This window comes from Pundamilia nyererei, unplaced genomic scaffold (assembly GCF_000239375.1).
Source record: "Pundamilia nyererei isolate P.nyererei 1_Seehausen unplaced genomic scaffold, PunNye1.0 scaffold00058, whole genome shotgun sequence".
Taxonomy (NCBI): domain Eukaryota; kingdom Metazoa; phylum Chordata; class Actinopteri; order Cichliformes; family Cichlidae; genus Pundamilia; species Pundamilia nyererei.
The window spans coordinates 3351159-3366456 of record NW_005187459.1 but is presented as its reverse complement, the minus strand read 5'-3'; the positions used below and the strand labels follow the sequence as shown (position 1 = coordinate 3366456).

At 42.0% G+C, this 15298-nt stretch overlaps 1 protein-coding gene across 1 annotated transcript in view; it reads left to right on the top strand.

Moving 5' to 3' along the window:
• Positions 1 to 6389: 6389 nt before the first annotated feature.
• syne1a (spectrin repeat containing, nuclear envelope 1a) overlaps positions 6390 to 15298 on the top strand; it is a 124397-nt gene continuing 115488 nt past the window's right edge. The window contains exons 1-3 of the mRNA XM_013911189.1: positions 6390 to 6870; positions 9044 to 9105; positions 14822 to 14917. Coding sequence (XP_013766643.1) covers positions 6786 to 6870; positions 9044 to 9105; positions 14822 to 14917 — 243 coding nt within the window. The 5' untranslated portion in view covers positions 6390 to 6785. The remainder of the gene's footprint in view (positions 6871 to 9043; positions 9106 to 14821; positions 14918 to 15298) is intronic.

The following is a 15298-nucleotide window of genomic DNA, read 5'->3' as shown; positions in this document are numbered from 1 at the left end:
TCACCTTGAGCCATGCCAGCCTCCTGTTTAGCTGTGACACCACTATTTATCGTCTGTGGCTCTGCACACCGTGGCTTCACACACACACACACACGTGTCCACATTTACATAGACACCGAAATAATCGCTGTGTTAAAAATAGCTCTAGTGCAACGTTTTATTTTTGTAATTTTTTAATAAGACTGGGTGTCAGCAGTTTAACTGAGCGGTTAAACAGACCCAGAGGAAGTCTTCAAGGCCACCAGAGCAGAACTGTGGCAGAGCGTCTGCTCGGGAACAACGCTGTAGCGTGAGTTGTTGTTTGTTCTGCTGCTTCTTCTTCTCCTTGTACTTCCAGATTGTGTTTGTGACTCGTTGCCATAAACGGCAGTCGCATGACAGCCAGCACAGGGCTTTTTTTTTCTCTTTTTCACCCTGTGGGCTTATGGGGCATGTCTGGTTCAGGCTCTGCTTCTGTAACAGCACGTTATGCTTGATAAAAAGGTGTGTGTGTATGTTTGTCCCTGCACTAATGGGTATCTGTGTTCAGACCATGCAAGCTTCCCAGTGGCAGCTTCTATTGCAGATCAGATCATAATCTCTTTTAACCTGACAGTCAGTGAGGTTTTGAGTGACGTATCACAAGATTAGGTCACTGAGGGTCCCTCCTGTACAATATGTACGGTGGGTCACACTCATCCACTCTAGACGCTCTTTTAAATGTCACTCTTTCACGAAGGTCAGAGTGTATTCCTGCGTTATTTAAGTGAAGAAGAAGAATTACAATATAAAAATCTTTCTCTAACTCTAACATTTTATGCAACACAGGCAGCATTAAGTGACTCTAAAGATATAATGAAAGGAGTATTTATGTTATCTCAAACTATTAGGTGCTGTAGCATGGGGCAAAATCACAGCTTTAGGCCACACCGATTCCACGATACAGTATCTTCTTTGATGCTGTCTGTCAGATTGAAGCTTCAGATAGTTTTGATGGACGTGCCAAACAATGTCTTAACAGATAAAATCCTGACACCTGAGCTTTTGACCCCGAGACACATTCAGCCTCTTTCTGTAATACTCTGAGTCTCATGCAGGCTCTTATCTCTCACCCACAGACACCTCTGTCCCCCTTTTCCCTCCATCTCATTGTGATTGGATAGTAGAAACTTTTGCCTCTGGCGGTAAATTTAGCGCTTTTAAATAGAGGTCAGATAGTGAATCCTTGACCTAGTAAAGGTCAGTCAGGCAGATAATGTGGTAATAAGTAAGTAATTTCCAAGTTTTCCTGTTTTCTGTGTCGCTCACAGAAAATAATGAAAATAAAAACACCTCATTTTGTTTTTAAGAAACAGACGCAACTCTGCCATCTGACACAACAAGCCCTTTTTGCCTGTTGCAAGAATGCGTAATAAGGAAAAAAAACAACAAAATTCAGGTGAAAGTAGAAGGAAATTAAATGTAATACCTTTACAGATAGGCACTGTGAATGGGACAGATGGTTTTAGTGAAGCAAAAGGCGCTCGGACATCTGCCGGATGCAAAAAAGAATTGGTTTAGGTTCACTTTTAATAACAAAGAAAATTTGCCCAGCTGGATGGGCATAAATGCGTTCAAGTGGATATGTGCAACAGGATTTTGCAGATGATTCTGGCTCTGTGCCAGGCAGCATTTTTATTTCACAGCAAAGACGAGCATTATAACTGAATTTACTGCTCTGGCCACAGTGATTTATTTAGTGTGCTGACGCTAGTCCTTTCACTTTACTCGTCCCTGTAATGTGCGGCGAGCCACTGAACCTGGATAAAGAGCTTAGACTGTCTGACCCACTCCCGCACTCTCCCACACACACACACACACACACACACACACACACACACACACACATACAATCATCACATACATTCATGGAGAGCAGCAGAGAAACATCAAGCAGAAAATATTTTTTCAAAGCCAAATTGAGTCTTTCTAATGCTCTTAGTGCCGCTGAATGGTGTTTTGATACGACCCCCTGTGCCTCCAGTGGAATAGATGCTTTGTATTAGCCGCTTGTTTAGTCAGATTGTGTGTGTGATGTTAAAATTTTGTTGTGTTCACCTAAATGTATTTCGCTGTGATAAAGAAGGCCTTGATAAAACAAGACAGAAGGCTGTAGCTCACGGACTAACACTGATTCGCTGCAGGATGTGTCTGATATTTTGCAGCTCCTCTGTCAGAAATGAATCAAATTAATATCTGAAACAAATATACTGTCTACGCTAAGAGAGATGACCTGTTTAGACTTTTTTGTCTCATTTGATTTTTACATATTTCTTTTTTAAATTCCTTTAGTTTGTTTTGCTGTATTTTGCATTTGCATTCTGATCTGCCTTCATTGCTGTTGTGTGTGTATGTGTGTGCGTCAGTACCGCAGGTGCTAAAATTGCTGAAATTACTGTATCAGTGGCCTGGCTTTAATGAACACTGTGATATTTGGACATTTTTGTCAAACGACAAAGTGCCTTCTCTGCACATCTGCTACTGAAAAGGGAGTGATGGTGCTTGAAAGAGGCAAGGGGTTGTTTTGATAATCACTTTGACTTGTTCCCCCCTTCTTAGTCCTTTTAATGTGGTATCATTATTACTGAAATGTAATTAGGTATGCTAATTGGCTGACATTTGGACTTCCGTCTCAGCACTTACGTCGGGTCTGGTAAAAATGTGTTGTAAATGAAGTGGGATGGCGAATGGAGAGGCTGAATGGACGTGAGGGTTGAGTGGAGGTGCTGAGAGCGTGATAGATGGTGTTATTGAGTGCTCGGGCTGAAGTACTCCAGCGGAAGTGCAGAGAAGGGTTTTTTTTTTTTTTATAAATTAGGAATTGTTGGGGTGAAAGAGAAGAGCTGGAGTCAGGAAGTGGATAAATAAGCTGTTGGAAGAAGCAGGGGTAGAAAAGCCTCTAAACCCTGTGAAATCAGTGCAGTGGGATGGGTGTGCGTGCAAGTGTTGCAAAATAGGTTGTGTGTGTGTGAGAAAGAGTGTGTGAAGCAATTATAGGGTACCTCTGCGGCGTACAACAAAGCCATCCATTTAGTGCACGATGGTGTTCACAGGCACGATCCATTAATGTTGTGCTGCAAGACGCACTATTTTCAGAAATCTAAAAAAGCCTCATCATATACACACACATTCATAGTGACTGTCGTTTAAGCAATTAATCCAGGTTGGTATGCAGCTGTTAGATGAATTTAAATGTCCACCAGCTTGAATAATATGAAGATAATATGATTAAATCAATGTATTACTACATTAATACTTGACATCAGAGTGTGTGACCTTGTACAGTAAGTATGTGGAGTGCCCGTCCATATGTGACCGGCCATAATCATGGCTGGTGAGTTGTGGAGTCATTAATAGATTAAAAGAGATCAGAAATGCTTTGAGTGCAGAGCGGGGTCATCTGAGAGGCTGAGGTTTAAAGCTGAGCTTGTTCTTTCTGTCCTCTTCTCTTGCTTTCTTTTGTCTGTACGTTGCCTTTTGGGTAATATGCATTCATAAGAAAAAAAACCCCCATCAACTTCAAATACTTAAAGCTTTACTTATCCACAAGGTGGCGCTGTGTCTCTGTGCAGTCATGAAGGGCTAAATAAGAAGTCTTGTTTGCTCAGAGAGAAAACCCAAATATCTTTAGGGTGAATGCATTATATGATGAGCAGACACGGCGTAATTCCACCTTCCAGGGGGGCGTTTGTTTTTCCTTTAATGGCTGAAAAGAGACGGTTCCTCCTCTCCTCAGGAAGCATCGCACCCCGCAGGCATACCTGTGTGAGCGCTGGGCGCTGACCCACGTCCAACCTCCACAACCTCAGTGAAGGATCTGGTATTTTCTGGGGCTGCCAGGGGCTCCAACAGGGATCCAGACCAGCTGAGGTTCAGGCTGTTTCAACCCCCCCACTATCATCTTTTTTTTTTCCTCTTGGAAAGACTGAAACACTCCTGAGATCTGCAGCCTAAAGGAGTCTGTTGGTTTATTCTTGTACATACAGTATATGTGAAAGTGATTGTCTCCATTCAGCTTATTCTGTTCAACATGTGTGTGTGAGCCTGTGTGCACCTGCTCACCCTGTGGTTCGCTCAGCTCCCGTGGTGAAGTCTAATAAGTCCCATGAATCCTCACCATGTTGTTTTGGTTTTTGCCCTGGGGTTGTTTTTCTTAACAGTTTAGTTCACCAGAGAAGTTCTGCTTCCACATTTTTCACTGTTAAAAAGGAAGAATTATCTAAAAAAAACAAAACAAAACAAAAAAAACTAGAAATACTGAGCTCAAAAGACTTGGACTTTCAGCGTGGCTATAGCTGGTCATTATTTAGTGCTGGCTCTTTGTAAATTTACTGCTTTAAAGTGGATTAAAAATTGCATTAATTCTCGTTGATTGATTCTTTTTGGCGGGTTCAGCACCTCGGATAGTTCCCTCACACTTCTGAGTTCGGGTGTAGCTGTTTAGCAGCACCTTGAACTTGGCATAGAGGCTGGAGTAAATGGAAACACACTGTGCATCGGTCAATATATTCTGTTTTATTATTTACATCATTGATAATGCGTGGGCTCTCTAGAACAATAGATCTTTGCCTGGTTGCAGCGCAGCATGGGCCAAAGGATTTTCTTGCAGTAATGTTATTGAATTGGGATTGCGAGTTTGTGCAGAGTGAAACCCCCAATGGATTTTGCTTTCCACTGGCATAAATCATCTTTTCATAGTTTAGAGAAAGCTGGTAAAGGCAATGCAAATGTAAATATGAAAAAAAAAAAACAGGACTGCATGAATATTTCTTTGAACTGTCGTTTGAGCTAAAATGCCTGCACAGTCCGTCACACATACACAGCTCTCCAACTGTATGTTCAGAAATGTAAAGCGCTGCTTGACAGACACTCGTTTCAAAGAGTCATCCAGAGGGATAGGCTCACGTTATGACGGCCAGTTCCAGGGCTGTTAGAGGGAGGAGTGTCAGCGGTGTGATTATCAGCAGACAGATAGCGGATGACAGCTGCCATCGGTTATTGATGACTTTTTTAATTAAAATCCCTTATGGGGGGAACCCAAAGAACAAAAAGGGAAAATCATACAAATGATGAATGGTCCTTTCATCTTTAAGGCTGATATAAGATGCACTGGGCTCTTCAGCATGAATATTGCTTTCCAGGAAACTCTCTGAATATGGTTTCAAAAGGAGCTCTGCAATTTTAATTTTGCCAGAGCTCACACTGGCTGTATGTTTTTGTGTCTGTGTGTGCGCATGTATGCCTGTGGTTGTTGGAGGAGATGGGGAACAAACAGAAAAGGATGAATGCAGGAGAGCAGAGGTCAGGCAGAAACTGAGATAGGAATCAGAGTGTGAAAGAAGAAGGGGTCAACATACACTGGGGACATGCACACCCAGCTTTATGCAACATCATGAGAAGATGTTAAACCATAGGGAATGGCACAAGTTAGCTTTTTGTTTAATTCCCAGTATCGTCTTGGGATTTCTTGCACTCAGGGAACATGCCTTTGTAAAATGAACTCTCAGTAGTTGGACAAACAGTGCACCCATTGTCTAATGTTTTCTTGTTGCCTTGTTTAGCAGTAAAAGTTTTACCAGCAGCAGCAGCAGTGCAGTTTCCACAGCATGACTGAATCAGAATGAAAGTGGTGGTCTTCTTTGTTCTGGACTTCGCTATATTGTTCTTGTCCGAGACGCTTTGTGGACTTTGTGGACGATATTACATCCTCCTGTATTGTTTTCCACTCCTGTTCGGTAGTCGCTTACCCAGAGAGAAAACAAACAGACTGTTTGTGACTGTGGTTGAGATGAAAGTGGCTCTTTTCTTTTTTTCTTTTTTTGAAGGGAGTACAGTAGGAGATCAGACAGGATGACTGTCAGTGATAGTCTGCTCCCCTGAAGGCTCTATGGAGTAAAGAAGCAGCGTGCCTCAGAGCACCGCATGGTATCTGTATGGATGACAGAGGGGAGAGCGAGGAGGGGAATTAAGAGTGCCAGCAGCACATAGGGAATTCCTGCACGTCTGTCCCCGCGTTGCTTTAGTGTTTGTGTGTTTGTGTGTGTGGTGCTGTCACAGAAGAGCTCCCGCTTTTCCCCTGCTAACCTGCTAAATGGTCTCCTTTAACCCACCCACCACCGCTAAGTCCTCCCTTTCCACATGCGGATGGGGCTACTGTGACATCACTCATTCCCACGCACTCTGATTGGCTAGCCATTGGAGGGAAGTAATTTTTTTTCCTGCAGCCTATAGCGAAAAATTGAGAGAGAGAGAGAGAAAACGTGGGAGGGAAGGACACAGGTAGAGAGGATATGAGAGGGGAAGAGAGAGAGGGAGACTAAGCAAAAAAAGATTGATGCTGAGGCAAGCCGGCACTGCGCAGCACTCTCTCACACACATACACACACAAACAGTCATTGCATCACGCGTACTCTCGCATCACACTCCCAAGCTGCTTAACAGGCAGGAAAACCACTGAGTCTGACTGAGTCTGCAGCCCGCTACTGCAGGACAGGACAGAGGACGGCAGAACGTAAAGGGCGACAGGCGAAACAAGAGGGTGGTTCTTTCCTCCCTGTTTTACCTCAGCGCAACAGTTCCACTGCTGTCATCCCAGGAGGTCCGGTGCTTCAGGGAGCTCTTTAAAGACACCTCCCCCCGAAAAAAAGGGGGGTGGGCAACAAGGGCAGGAGCAAGGGCAAGTGTTACCTCTCCCAGAGGTGGTCGTTGATGTCCTCTCAGTGCCCCCATGAAACAAGCACAAATTGAGGCATAATCCGGGTTACAAGATGGCACGGCAAGTAGGGGGCGAAGCCTCCCCGAAAAAGAACACATCCCTCAACCTGGTGGCGGGCTTCTACCAATACCTCCGGGGTAAGTGGGGCAGTTTGTGTGCGCGGCTGTGTGCATGTGTGTGTCCTGCTGAGACAGATAGAGACTCCAAAAAGAAAGCAAGTGCACAAAATGTGTATTTTTGCATGTGTGTAGGGTGTGTGATTTAGAACGGCACTGCAGCATGGACCGTACGTGCCTGCTGGACATATGTGTATGTGTGTGTGCATAACTATGAATGATTGTGTGCATTTTGCAGTGCAGTTTTCTTCCAAAGAGTTCCCTGAAGGATGCTTTTGTTTTTTTGTCAAAGCTGTGAGTGTGTGAATAAAGTGAAATGGGCAGACGTCTGAAGGGGGCGTTTCCACACTGGCGGAGTCAGCGAGTGAGCGTGTGTGTGTGTGTGTGTGTGTGTGTGTGTGTGTGTGTGTGTGTGTGTGCATGTGTTTGTGTGTGTGTGGAGGTCTACAGCTGGTGAAACAAGCATACCCAGCAGACAAGTAACAACTCACTGCAGGTGTCACAGCACAGAGGGCTGACTGTCAAAATGCTTGATTCCTTATCTCTCTATCTGACCCCTGTGGCTATCTGCCTCTCTGCTCATTTGGATATCACATATTCAGCATTCTGTCTGCCAGCTTGTCTCTGGATAAATCACATTATCAGTCTATACTGTTGAGAAGAAAGGAAATACTCTGAGATGTCTGACAACTGGTCTCTTTGTTTGCACCAAGTTTGCATTCTTTTCCTTGACTATATCAATGATAATTTGTTAAGGTGATCTTCGCTGTGAGAAATCAGGGACTGTGTATGAGACAAGTGATACAGAAGGTAATCAAGTGTGTTAAAATGCTGCTGCAAAGGATGGCTGTTTCCCATTGTTATATTGAAAGAAGATGAGCGTGTGTGCTTAAGAGTGACTGCGTTTGTGCGGCAGGTTCAAAGTCACCTCGTCCCTGAGACTGAGAGGCTGGCACCACGTACATGCAGGCCTGTTCTCCGTCACGCATGTTCCTGCTCAAGAATGTGGAGGGAGGGAACATCTTTCCCCATTCTCATCCAATATTACCGCCCATCAATATTTGATTACTCTTGGACCCAATCAAAAGATTAATTTGTAGAGCAGGAAGCTGCTCAGTGGCACGTATGACTATTTGTGAGTGTATATGCATTATGTATGAAAGGTACCTTCCCTCAGACACAGACACACCTCTTCCCTTTAGCGTCTGTCCACAGCACCCAGTGACACACTAACCAACTTGAGTGCAATCAAGGCGTCAGCATATTTCATTAAGGTAGAGGAAGGCACTGTGTCAGACGTCCTTTCTCGCTGATAACGTGCTTATCTCAAGGATATTGCTCTGCAGCAAAGACGGGACACACAAAAACATCAGTTGCATGCGCGTGATGGGATGCTTTGAATCCCAGGTAGATTGTGTGGTTTTGTACACTCTAATGGTATAAGTGTAGCAGCTGCACATTAATTTCTCTGAGATAACCTCATTCATGTTCAATTTTTTTAATACATGGGTTGCACATAACATTGAATTCTGCTGACACAAGATATCACGAAGAATAAACTATACATTAGTTGGTAAAAATCCAGCAGAACACACACACTTTCATACTATAAATGCACAGAAAATTGTATATATGCTTGATTTATTAGGTTTTCTCATTCAGGTTAAGTGCCTTTTTAGGGGACATTGTCAGCAGACATGTATACTATTGATTGGGTCTTTCCAAAAGGGCCTTCATTACGTTAGCTGCCATAAACAAGACCAATGCATTTGGGGTAATGTCGCGTTTGTGTATTTTGATCACAGCCCTGAACAGAGCACCAGATTCCATGTTTAAACTGTACTCAGAAATGACTAGAACATGGCAGATAAGAGGGAGAACCACCAGCCTCCTATCATTTAAAGGGCATTTTCGAGAGCACAATTTTCTGTCCTCAGCAAGAGGAGTTCAGATAATGAAAATGCCATCTGTAAATGTCAAATGCCTTCTCTTTGTACATTAGTGTAAGGTATGATTTGGTGTGACTGACACATTAGAGAGACAGGAAGATTATCAGAGATAACAAGAGGCAGCCATCCAGCATCAGAAACCCAAGCGACTCTCACAATAAACAATGAGAAGATTGTGTTTTTAATCCTTTCTTTGTTTATTATTGCGCGTGACTAATAGTGATGCTCTGGGCTCTGATTTACAGATGAGCAGGAAGCAGTGCAGAAAAGGACATTCACAAAATGGATCAACTCCCACTTGGCAAAGGTAAGAAAGTCTGGTTGTGTTTCCCTGCTAGTGCCAGCATTGTGTTATCCATTTACACAAAAGCTGGTGCTGGTGTTTGTTTTAAAACTCCCCGATCTCCATGTTTTTCCACTGTGAGTGACTTTACTACATCCTGTGTGCATGCGCTGACATTTTCCAAGAGCTGGTCATGGGACTGCTTGTTCCAGCTCAGACCACACACGGTCCTTCATTCTTGCATGATTTTTTTGCTCCTTGTTATTCTGTCAGTTTCATATGGCTACTAGCAAGGATTTACTCTCACTCTAATTATCTATTTCATATTACAGCATTTAATACACTGTATGTCTTTTTCCCCTGCAAGCTAGAGTCATTAATTTACATTTTAGTAATCTCGCTATCTCAATATGGGCCAATTTAGATTGTTTAGGATAAGAGTTTTTCATTAAAGCATGCTCTTCATTTGTCCACTCAGTGGACAATATGTCTGTGCCTTATAGTAAACAAACACATTTGATGCTACTGCATGCTGAGGGGCCTGTAATTATTGCATTATACTACGTTAGGCTCATCAGTTTCGCTCATTAATGCTTAAATGGTATGTCAGGAATGGGCAGACAAGGCAAATATGGCACAGTGCAACACAATTAAGTGTTACTCCAATCAGTGACGCTCCTCTCAAGGTTCCCTATTTGATTACGACAGCTGTGGAGTTCTTGAACTGCGGTGACGTGGAGCTGAAAATTCATTTGAAGAGCACTCAGAAGGGAATAAACCGTGACGTAATATTAAATAAGCACGTCTCAGGACTGTGCCAGCAGAAAATTACACACACACAGCCCAATATTTAAATGCTGTGAATTTTTTATAAGATTCAAGGTATAACCACATACTTTATTTATCAAGCCTGCAGTTGACCAGAGCTGCAGTCCCTTTGTTATTTCATTGTGATTGAACATTTTGGAGAGGCATTCCCACGAAGCTTTGAGGGGGTAGTTCAACATTTTTTTGGTCAGATGAGTAAATTGAGAAAATGAACACATATCCCACATTTGCATTATAAATATGTAGATGAGTAGATCATCTATCCTTTTTATCCTTTTCTGCCACACCAACCCTCTGCATGTCCTCCTTTACCATATCCATGAACTTTCTCTGAGGTTCCTCTTTTCCTCTTCTCTGCCAGCTCCATTCTCAGCATCCTTTGCTCAATATATCCACTATCCCTCCTCTTCAGACAGTAAAAAAAGTCCAGATATGTATCGATTCAGGGATGTGAAGCCTAGGAGACAGTGCCAAAGCAGCCAGTGTCTTAATTTTAATACATTTACAAACACAGTTAAACCAGGTGGTTTCTAAAATAAATAAATAAGTGGACGTAAAGAAAAAAACCTTAGCTGTCTAAAGCTGACCATTTTTAACACAGGAGTCCAGGGAGACTGACCTCTTTTTGCAGTTTCAAGTGGCCATTCACAGGGCTGTAATTTTTGACACTTCAGCAATGGGCTCATTTTTCATCCCCGAGGTTGTTGCTTTGTCCTACTTCTATATTTACTCTAAGAGCCGAAGATTGGCATTTATTTCCTCACATAGCTTTCAGCAAGAAGGCCGGATGTCTAACTAATCTTTTAACCTAAAGTGGAAAAAGATCATTTTTGCTATATCAACACTCATGCACTAAAAACTCAATGAACTGATCCAACAAAGATCCCGGAGACTTCATTAAAATTCCATTTAAATTTGCCTTAATTAATGGATTCAGGTAATTAATAGATTAGTCATACCATCACACTTCCACTGGAAGAGAAAACCATATTTGTTCCTCATGCTTTTCCCTCTGCCGACTTGATCAAATTACGTATGTGATGTTCTCCTCGCTCATCACGAAGCTGCTTACACTTCCACCTGATGCCTGACGTTACCATAGTGATACTGATTGGCCTATATTTGTCTTAAAAATGTCTTGGCTGTCATAGCGGCTTGGTGAATTTTCAAAGAGCGTTGTGATGAGCAGGGGGTAAAGGTTCACCAACTTAAAGGTGGTGCAAAAAATAAAGAGAGCCATTTCTGGAAGTCATCATTCTGCAGACTAGTAGAGATTATGTGGTATCTTATGGACTCACTATCACAAGAATAGCTAATCATACGCAAAAAGTAGTGTGAAAGTGAGACAGGAGGATAGAAGACAGAGAAGCTTTAACAGTTGGTTTAGCTTTACTCTCACAGGGATAAATCCTGCCCTTGGCTATGCAGATGATTAGGCCACTCCAGTTATCACAGGTCTTTAATTCACCGCCTAAAGGTATGTGATTAATCGTTAGGTGAGTTGAGCCATAGCATGAGGGCTTCCTTTTGCTATCACCGCCCTCCCCCTCACTTTACTACTCCACAGGTATAACAAAAGAAGTCTTACGGGCTCCGACAAAGACTTTCTATGAGAGGGGATGTATTGGAGCTGGTAATTTATACAGAAGATGAATGACTCTCATTAGTTCACCAGATTAACTCGCCAAAGATATGAACTATAAGAGAGCTGCAAGGTAGTATTTTTCCAGGGGGTGCATTTCATTTAGATAAAGGTTGATGTCGTTTAGACCCACACAGCAGTCACACTCAACTTGCAAAATTGCTCTCCTCACAGTGTATTTTATGTTGCACCCGGTCGTGGAGTGACACATGTGGAGGGGTTTCAGTCAGCGGACCCCAAATTTCCACTCTGACAAATCCTTTCTGAGAAGGTTAAAGCTTAATTACAGAGTGGCCAGTGTGAACTGCGGAGGTCTCGCCGTCTTTCAGGCGTTTTCCCGGGAAAACAGCTTTAGTTCAGCCATCAGTGAAGCAAGTGTTCTTTGAGATTAAAGAAGGAAGAGAAATGAAGCTCCCAGCTCCTCTCTTGGTGTTTACTCTCGGGTTAGAGCGAGGGGAGAGGGTGATACATCCCGTGCACATGAAGTTCAGAGACAGCAAATCATGGCACGTGGCATGTGCTTCAGCTAACTAAGCTGCTGTTATGTTTTTCAAAGTATTAAAAATTTCAATCAGCTAACTCTGCTTGTGGTGTCCTCTTAAATTGTTAAGTTGTGTTTATTTTTATTTTTTTAACGGCAGTGTTGCTTTCTTTCATTTCATTTCATTTCATACTTGTGTTTAGGAGTCATACAAGCTTGTTTTACATTGTGGACCACATACAACCCATTTTGATTTTAAGTGGGTCAGACAGGTAAAAAAAAAAAAACAATTTGTATCAGTGTAAAGATGTTTAACTACACATTTAATCCCTGAGATGTCTCAATATAAAAAAGTGTCATTTCACTGTTATTAAAAAGTGTTATTTCAACAGTATCTCTGTTTTTCTTCATGATAAAGAAAACTGCTGTATTAAATGCAGGAAATGTGCCAGCATGACTCTTTGGGCTTAAACTCTAAGAAGTAAATATGTAAAATTACAGAAAAATTCTGGTAACTTGTTGCCTAAATTGCCCTGTAATTATAAAGTGAATCGTTTTTATTATTTATTTTTCTGTTAACACATTAAAAAAACTCCAGGCATTTAAATTAAAAGGAGACATTAATTGTTTGTCTATTACATATTAGTATGAATGGTGAAGGATGAGGTCTTTATCAGCTCGACATGTTGTAAATTCATGAAAATATATTTAAAAGTCCAAAATGTATGTTAGTCCTTCTTTTTAGTTGTCCCACTTCCTGCTTTATTTTTAGAGCTGTCCTTTGCTTAGTTTGTTTCCATCGTCTCGTCTACTGCGATTTAGTACAGCTGTGTCCCCAGCTGTTTCCACTTCCCCGATTGCCCTTCTGTGTGTATATAGACGCTCTCTCTCCTTGTCTTTGATCAGTGTCTGTTCTCCTTGCCCCAGTGTTGGTTCAACCTTTTGTTTCTGTAGTTTATATTTTTTTGATGTTCCCCTTTTTGGATTATTGCAACCAGCCAATAAACAGTTCATTTAAGATTGCTCGGTTTGCCTCCACATTTCTGCATCCTGTAAGACTCCACATGGTCAGCAGCACAGTTGATAATGACAACAAGAAAGGCCCCAGCCAATGTATTTAGACCCACAACCCCGTCGCTGTGAGATGACAGTGCTGACTTTGCACAAGTCCTGCATGATTTTAATTGAAATGTTTCTACATGAGTGATTTTATGTGCCAATAATTCCCTGTCAGAATACCATCATCCTAAAAAGACTTTGCCAGTAGGCTTCAAGTTTTTATTGTCCCTTCAAACTGGATGTATTGCAGCTCAAACTGAAACCTCTAAGTGTTCTCTTTGTTTCTGCCCCCTTCTGTGTCTTTCATGCTGTTGATCTTTTGGGATCCAGTCAAATGTACCAGGGGAATAACAAGAGAGCACAGACAGACGCACATCCTCAAACTCCTCTGCTCACAATCAATTACGACCCAGACGCTCATGTGTAATTAGCTCATTAAGTTCGTGATTTATTTTTTTTACCGCATGTTGCCGAGCAAAGGGAATGAATATTACTTTCTTTTTTTGTAATTAGTCTGAAATTTCCTCATTAGCTTTGGGATTATAATGAACAAATAGGTAAATTTGGCTTCAATTAGCTCATGGTATAATTTATCCCTCTGAATGGGATCTTTTTTAAGTGCTTCTTCTGTCAGGCTATGATACGGGCACAAGTGCTGTCTGAAAACCCTAATATCCAAAGCCATGAAACGACGTTAGAAGAGGAATTAGTGAGAAGCGCTGCTGCGTTTGCTAATTAAATTTGAAAGACGTGAGGTTAGTGTCCTGTCTCTCTCTGCCTCTGTCATGTTTTTCGCTGCCACTCCTTCTACTCAATTAAACCCCTCTCTCATTTTCACTTTGTTGGGGTTGTACATATATTTTCACTCTGGCTGCACACACACTCTTGCGCACATCTCTACTTTTTGCCTTCCCTCTCTTCACTCACTCCCTTTGCTGCTAATCTCCCTGTGAATGGTTCGCTCGTCTGAAAGCTCCCCCTCCCCTCTAAAGCTCTCCTCAGCCCCAGCATGTGACTGTGCTTTAAGAGAAATCCTTGATGTGGCGGCGGCGAAAAACTGAGATATGTGGATTTCCTCAAGTCTGGAAGTCTGTGTCAGGTCAGGGAGGAAGTCAATGGGAAGGATACAGTTTGAAATCATCAGCATATTTTAGGATTTGAAGAAGCCGTTCAGAGTCCTCTGAGCCGGCGCTTATGGATGAATCCAGCTGTCAGTAATACACGGCACCACCAAACTCTGTTTGGGCTCCTAGCACAGTTTTTTTATGAAGATTTCCTTTATCCATGTCCCACAAGTTTAAATGAATGTCTTACAGTTTAATATATGTATTATGTTAGGGTTATGTATGCACTATGCAGCTTTGTGGGGGATAATGTGCAGAAAAATACTTCTTACCTCAAAGTTTTCTGTATATTGCTAGACCTATTAGCTCTGTAATCCTGACTCTTTGCATTCCAAGAAAACTGGGAAAGCTTTGTGTGACATGAAACACTTATGTAAACAGTGATCCCCCCCCTCTTTTTTCTTTTTTTGCCACAAACAGTTACATAAATTCAGTCGCTTGTTTAGAAATATCTTGCCTGGAAAAATTGTGTTATTATAAAGTATGCACCTGCCTTCAGACGAGTGTTTTCAAGTCTTTCTCAATGTTAAAAACCACAATGTTTCTAGTTTAAGCATTGCACTTAAGTTTACTTATTTCATATGATGTGTGTGTTTTCTTCTGTAGCATGTCCCTCCCCTGGTGATGACCGATCTCTTTGAGGACATAAAAGATGGTGTGATGCTGCTGGCCTTGCTGGAAGTCCTTTCAGGACAAAAGCTGGTGAGCCTGTGGGTCATTTCTACATCATGGGATTTGGCTACAAGCTTCAAACACGTCCTCTCCTCTGATCTCTCTGGATTATATTTTCTACTTTCTCACACTGAACCGGCTCAGGCTGATGCAATAAAAGAGAAATACAATAATTTTTGAATGTTTGTTTGTCCAGTGGGCTGCAGACTTAATGCAGTGAATGTGAAATGAGCCAGAATTATATGGAAATGCCTATTGACTGACTTTTATTAGGATGTTTGAATTGAGTGGGAAAGCCCAGATTAACGAGGACAGATCAGAGTTCACAAACACAGACAAAGACACACACGGCTTGAGGATTACATTTGACCAATACTGCCTAAGGTCTAATCTGCCTCTGTCCTATTGATC